The 6985-nt window shown below is 39.7% G+C and overlaps 2 protein-coding genes across 2 annotated transcripts; both read right to left on the bottom strand.

Moving 5' to 3' along the window:
- Window positions 1–555: 555 nt before the first annotated feature.
- On the bottom strand, window positions 556–1431 carry LOC113802793 (endocuticle structural glycoprotein SgAbd-8-like). The gene is made up of 3 exons (XM_070125977.1): window positions 1335–1431; window positions 987–1168; window positions 556–866 (listed from the first exon to the last, which is right to left on the bottom strand). The coding sequence occupies exons 1-3, from the start codon at window positions 1350–1352 to the stop codon at window positions 734–736; spliced, it is 333 nt and encodes a 110-aa protein (XP_069982078.1). The 5' UTR covers window positions 1353–1431; the 3' UTR covers window positions 556–733.
- A 3395-nt stretch (window positions 1432–4826) lies between these two features.
- Window positions 4827–5593, bottom strand: LOC113802792 (flexible cuticle protein 12). The gene is made up of 3 exons (XM_027353410.2): window positions 5486–5593; window positions 5187–5368; window positions 4827–5084 (listed from the first exon to the last, which is right to left on the bottom strand). Exons 1-3 carry the CDS (start codon window positions 5549–5551, stop codon window positions 4952–4954), a joined length of 381 nt encoding a protein of 126 aa, XP_027209211.1. The 5' UTR covers window positions 5552–5593; the 3' UTR covers window positions 4827–4951.
- Between the last annotated feature and the right edge of the window lie 1392 nt (window positions 5594–6985).

Raw genomic sequence — 6985 nt, 5'->3', positions numbered from 1 at the left:
TTCGTAGATAATCATTATGATTTACACTCTTGCTTTGCCTTCGAAAGATAAAAATATGTAATGGAATGTTTGGGTGGGTCTGTATATCTTTACAATTATAAACAATGTATCATTTAAATGTCGAATCAATATCGATCTCAATATATATAAATATATATATATATATATATATATATATATATATATATATACATGTATATATATACATACACACATACATGTGAGTATATATATACATGAATATCTATACACATACATATATATACATATATAAAAACATATGTGTGTGCGTCTGTGAACGACATTGCATGTCAACCATTTTCAAAGGCTACTACATGCATTCATCTGAAATGTTGGAAGAAAATGTGAATTCCGAGGGCAAGGAGCTGATGATGCCTTTGCAAAGAGAAGTCTGAGGTGAGCGACCATCGGACGCCCTGGCGCTAAATTCAGGTCTCCATTGTCGACTTAAAACGTAGCATTAAACCCTTTTTGGCGAGCCTTGTTAATGGTGTGAACATTGGGTTCATGGCGAGGAAATGGCAGTTGCATGGTCGAAGCTTTATTGGAGGTAAGCATACACGAACGAGTTTCATTCCATAAATAGCGAAGAAATAAATACAAGACTAGTAGGACAAATATGGTGATGAGAATTATTCTTTGAATCTACCACATCACTAGTGTGAATTTAGCAGAATATAAAAGTTGAAATGGAAGAGAAAGCACGATAGATTTAGTAGTCCTGACGTTCGTAGGGAAGAGGCACTGGCGTGGGTGCCACGGGGAGGTGGTCGCCCACGGGCTGGTAGCCGCCCACACCGGAGGTGAAGCTGAGCTTGATGGGCACGCCTTCGGGAGCGGTGTAGCTGGAGAAGGGACAGAGGCGTTTAGAGATATGCCACCAAGCTTTGGCGCACACATGGTTGTGAGATCAAGGTTCTGAAGGGATATGGTTGATGTGTGTTTGCGAAGCGTAAGGGACTCACCTCCATCCTCCCGAGGACTCCTGGCCATCAGCCTGTTTTCCGGCCTCGTTCCTGGCGATGCCGTTTCCAGTCTCGAAGTCGAAGGTGTACTCGCCGTAGGCGTTCTGTGTGCGGTCGTCCTTGAGGATCGGGATGGGCGTCTTGTAGCTGTCGGCGACGACCACGGCCACCAGGCAGGCGAGCTGTGTGGGGATTCAAGCGTTAGAATCACACATACAAAGGCAATTTCAGGAATTCTTTCCTTATGGACAAAGTGTTTTTTTCTGGTTCTTTTCGTTTCGTCACAATACACTATTTTTCCAGCTATGACCATAGATTTGTTCGAACAAGAGAAGCTAAATCGCTCACAACAAGAAGACGTTGCATTGTGATGGCTGTGCAGCAGTGTTGTTGTTCCGAAAGGCGGCGGCTCTTTATATAGACGGTCCATAGTGGGTGGAGCTGTAGGGTTGTGGGCGGACCTCGAGCTTTCCGTCAGGGAATGAAAGTATTACCTTGAGTAGCTACATACATGGAAAATGTGAATTCATACACCTTGTGGGCACACACGTATACACACATGTATGAGTGTGTGTGTGTGTGTGTGTGTTTTATGTGTCTATTTGCATGTGTGTGTGTGTGTGGGGGCGTTTGTGTTTATATATGTATATATATGTGTGTGTGTTTGTGTTTGTATACAAACGGACGCATATATTTATTCATACATATAATTACCTACACACACATACACGTGTATTGAGAGAGAGGGAGAGAGATCTGTAACTGAGTCCTAACGTCAGCCTGTTGGGTTAAAGTTGCGTCAGAAAGTACCTGCCTCCCTTCCGCATTATCCCGTGATTTAGGATGCAAGTTCCTATACGAACATGTGTTTTACGTCCATGTGGTTAAGAGACCCGCTTGAATCGATGTACACATATAGTTCATATATACGTGTGCACGCATACACACATATATACGAGTATATGTACGTCTAATGCTGCGTTCGGAACTCCTCGTCTTGCTCGTCCATACATCTTGTCCAGGACCAGCAGGACAAGTGGGTGTGGTCGGAATCTCCAAGACTCTCGCTGCCCAGAATGCACCCGGCTCGAATGTAAACATTCACTTTTTTACTATACCGGTGTTTTTATTTTACACGCTGCATAGGTTTTGTAACTCCTTTGATGCATATTTACCTTACCTGCAACTGACAAACACAAAAACATCCTTTGATAACACTAAGAAAGGGTCATAAAATTACCCATCAATATCTTGTGGTTACCTGCAACTGCCAATGTTTACAAACAAAATCTATTGTGAAGTCATCTCGTCCTGCTCGCCCAGGTTCGCAAGAGGGCGAGTTGGACGAGCTAGACTACTTGTCCGGGACGAGACAGTGGAGGTTCCGAACGGCCAAAACATCTCGTCCAACTGGCCTGGACGAGCAGGACGAGCAGTTCCAAACGCAGCATAAGTATTATGTCCATATCTATCTATATACATACATACACACACCACACACACAAATACACTTTCTTTCTCTCTATATATATATATATGTATATGTATATATATGTGAGTGTATGTTTATATATATAGTATATATATATATATATATATATATATATATATATATATATATATATATATATATATATATACATATCTATATATTTATATATATTTATCTATCCACCGATTTATATATATAATATATATATGTATATATTTCTCCTGTGGATAGGGGGACGTGAAAAGAATACTTCCAACGTATGTCACTGCGTGTCCATGGTAGCCCCAACCAAACCGCACTGCCATCATGGTAGGGTATAGCCCACCCCGATTCGCATCTCAAACTACTTTAAAGGTTCCTGTTGAGTCAGCGAGATTCAAACATTTCCATGTATAAATTAGCTAAAACCGGGCTAAGGCTACTTTTCATCGCGATACCATGTATTTGCTTATAAAAATCGCCGTCAAAAGTAAAGACATTATTTGTAACACACAGACGAATGAGATCGATAAAGCAATTGACCGGAATTGGGATCCTCTGATGAAACGAAGAAAGTTTCCTTTCAAGAACATCTAGCACGTCATCAAGCGGGACATTTGTAAATAAAGAATCCACATCAAAGCTAACAAGTTTCTTATCGTGCGTCGGCAAATTTCTAACTTTGTCCATGAAATCCATCGAATGTTTAATATGACTATTAGAAAAGGATCCCATGAAAGGAGACAAAACGCTCGCTAACCAAGAATCTAATGGGCGGGTGACCGAGTTACAAGACGAAATAATAGGCCTTAACGGAACGCCCTGTTTGTGAGTTTTAGGAAGGCCATAAAAATACGGAATCGATGGGTTAATCGTTCAGAAGCGATCAAAAAAAAAAAAAAGAAAAAAAAAATTGGGGGGGATCAGGGCATTTAGCAGCAATACGTGTGAGGTTTTTACGAAAAGATTCAATGACCGTGGGGTAAGGGTTTGAACGCAGTTTCTGATACGTAGAGTTATCGCGTAAAAGGGAATGCGCTTTGCGTATATAATCAGATCTATCAAGGATGACAACGTTATTACCCTTGTCCGCTTTGGTGATTAAAAAGTCCGGATTACGTTTAAGAGATCTGGTGGCCAAAAGATAACGTCGGGGTAAGCCTTTAAAATTATCAAACAAATCGAGAATCGGATTCAGCATGACACCTTTAAGATAACTGAGATCTTTAATCGACGATTTATTTTGTTTGGCAATAAAACTATAAAGACCTTTAATATAATCAAGACAATGATTAACGCTAGGTTTGGTAGCAAACGATAAACCAAAACCTAAGAGTTCGGTTTCATATCGTGAAAGGGAATATGACGACAAATTAACGACAGAGTCCGTGAGCGAAAATTTACACCAAGCGCTACGTGAGCAAAGATTATTCAATTTATTGCGGAGGGATCTCTGATGACGTTCGCTTTCAAGGGAAGATCTACGCGCTGCAATGGCTAAGAGATCGTCAACAAATTGAGCGGGAATGACCTCTCTAAGCAATCTAAGAGACTTACGAACTTTAAAAAACGCATCATCGACATCTAATTTAGCGCAACGAATACTATCATATAAACGGTTACGTTCACAATCGGAAAAAGGAATGCCTAATCTAGCACTGTACAAATACTGGCCAAAAGAAGGGGGACTTACCTGCTCTTGTAAGCAGTCTTGCAGAAACTAGACCTGGAAAAATAATTGAAGCCCTTTTAATTAGAAAATTGCCTAACTTTAATTTGTGTGCTGGTCAATGGGGATTAGATGATATTACCTCATCACTTGTTAGCAAAGCCTTCCCCAGACTCTTCGACCTTGACCCTCCCCCTGAGACCTGATTCAGATCTTGTTCATCCTGCCTCTCTATCACTATATAAACGCCAAAATTCTCTCCTAGTATCCATTTCGGTTTTTTGTCTGATGAGGAACTCGAGAAGAGTTCGAAACGTCACGCTTATTCTCAATTCTCATTGTGGCTAGTTTCATTTTCATATATATATATATATATATATATATATATATATATATATATATATATATATATATATCCAAATAGATAGATTTGTGTGTGTTATTATGAATAAGTATATGAATATTTATGCACACATTGATATACATTATCATAAAGGCGTAAATATGATCAGACAGATATAAAGATCAATTCATATATGCAGTGGTTTATGACTGCCTACACAGCAACGACGTTACAGTGCGGACAAGTGTGCGTGATGACTTCACAATATAAATCAATATTCAGATTCGGATTATAGTTAGAGAATGTATTAAGTATATAAAAACACTAGGTATACACCAATAAGAAAACAGATATTGATGTCAGTTCAATGTTTTATTGAGAGAATATGATGTGAACGAATTTCGTTCAATAAATAATGAAAAATAGATATATCATGATAGATAATTTCATATTCGTATCGATATTAGAGAAAACAGGAGAGTTCAGTGGTCGTTGCGTTCGTAGGGAAGAGGCACTGGCGTGGGTGCCACGGGGAGGTGGTCGCCCACGGGCTGGTAGCCGCCCACACCGGAGGTGAAGCTGAGCTTGATGGGCACGCCTTCGGGAGCGGTGTAGCTGGAGAAGGGACAGAGGCGTTTAGAGATATGCCACATGGCTGTGAGATCAAGGTTATAAGGGATATGGTTGATGTGTGTTTGCGAAGCGTAAGGGACTCACCTCCATCCTCCCGAGGACTCCTGGCCATCAGCCTGTTTTCCGGCCTCGTTCCTGGCGATGCCGTTTCCAGTCTCGAAGTCGAAGGTGTACTCGCCGTAGGCGTTCTGTGTGCGGTCGTCCTTGAGGATCGGGATGGGCGTCTTGTAGCTGTCGGCGACGACCACGGCCACCAGGCAGGCGAGCTGAGGAAAGAGAGATAGGAATGACTACGGTTTACTCGGCACTATGCACCATGTTTCATTTGCTAAATAAACGCAGTTGACCCATTGGATGCCCTTCCTTTGGGAAAGAATACTCACGAGGAGCAGACGGTTCATCGCTGGATGTGTTGTGTTCCGTGACGAGGGGAATATGCTGCTCTTCATGCGCAGCGGCCCTTATATACTGCTGCCACACCCTCGTCCCGCCCACCTGACCTCTCTCTACAGGAGAGAGGTCATTGTGGCTTCTCTGTTACACATTTTTTTTTTTCATTTAATACAGAATTATATAAACCCAATACTTTTATCTGGTAGCTTTCATTTTCTTTCCTCGAAGTGCATTATTTAACCAGTGTTGCTTGTAATGTGAACAGAAAATCAACCAAGCTTCCTTATCAGAATAATTCTGAAACTACGAGACATTTCGCGATGATTTTCAGAAAGATGTTTTCGGCAAAGAAGACGCGCCGCGATGTCGTCGCTGAGAACTCCAAGGTCGCCTCCGCCGCGGGAAGACGGCCGCGCAGAGTGAAGCGACAAGACCCCTCCACGCACACACATACATATGAATGGAAAATACGCTACTGTGCTGATACAATGGTATCATATACATATACACACATATACATATATGCATGTATATGTATATGTATATATATATATATATATATATATATATATATATATATATATATTATACATAAATGTATATATATACATATATATATATATATATATATATATATATATATATATACATATATATATATATATATATATATATATATATATATATATATATATATATATATATATATATATACGTATGCATACATATATATGTATGCATATATGTATATATATATATATATATATATATATATATATATATATATATATATATATATACGTATGTATGTATGTATATATATATTAAATGTATATATATATATATATATATATATATATATATATATATATATGTTCAGCTTTTTCTTTTGATTTCAGCCAAGGTGTGCTAATGCGTTTGTATAAGTAGATTATAAAAATATTTTTTTTACCCACAGTGATGCTGGTTGCCTCGCTGGATAAGGGATCCAACCACCAACCAGCGCGGGGGAAATGTTAGGCGTTCAACATTCGGCGGAGAGGATTGATGAGACACGGAAACATGCACTTACATTGATGTATTTTTATTCGAATTACTAACATGCAATCGGAAATACGTAGACATCCTAAAAAAAAATAATAATAATAATAATAAATAAATAAATAAATGGGTATGTCCACAAACGTTTACGCGCTTCTGCTCTCACAAACACACACACACACACATACGTTTCCAACACACAGTCCTTTATCGTCAGTGAAAATATCCCAGACATGCAAATACTTCGAAAACCACAAAGATGTCGACCATTTTAGAGTCACGGCTTTCTCTCTTCCACCCTTGCCTCCCACACTCTTTTTTTAACTCCTTTTCTGACCTTCCTCCCTTCCTTCCTCACTCCTTACACATTTCTTCCGCGTGGTTCTTGGCTTCTTGCGAGGGACGACGCGCTACTGTGGCGTCCTGTGGTTCCTAGTGCAGTCTGCGTT

Source organism: Penaeus vannamei, chromosome 10 (assembly GCF_042767895.1).
Source record: "Penaeus vannamei isolate JL-2024 chromosome 10, ASM4276789v1, whole genome shotgun sequence".
Taxonomy (NCBI): domain Eukaryota; kingdom Metazoa; phylum Arthropoda; class Malacostraca; order Decapoda; family Penaeidae; genus Penaeus; species Penaeus vannamei.
This window is presented reverse-complemented; position numbering and strand designations above follow the sequence as displayed.

Excerpts from the sequence above, each read along its gene's own strand:
- LOC113802793 (XM_070125977.1), bottom strand. Across the intron at positions 867-986 it reads GAGTCCTCGGGAGGATGGAG|CTACACCGCTCCCGAAGGCG; the intron begins GTGAGTCCCTTA and ends TCCCTTCTCCAG.
- LOC113802792 (XM_027353410.2), bottom strand. The coding sequence starts at position 5,551 with ATGAAGAGCAGCATATTCCCCTCGTCACGGAACACAACACATCCAGCG. Across the intron at positions 5,369-5,485 it reads CGATGAACCGTCTGCTCCTC|CTCGCCTGCCTGGTGGCCGT; the intron begins GTGAGTATTCTT and ends CTCTTTCCTCAG. Across the intron at positions 5,085-5,186 it reads GAGTCCTCGGGAGGATGGAG|CTACACCGCTCCCGAAGGCG; the intron begins GTGAGTCCCTTA and ends TCCCTTCTCCAG.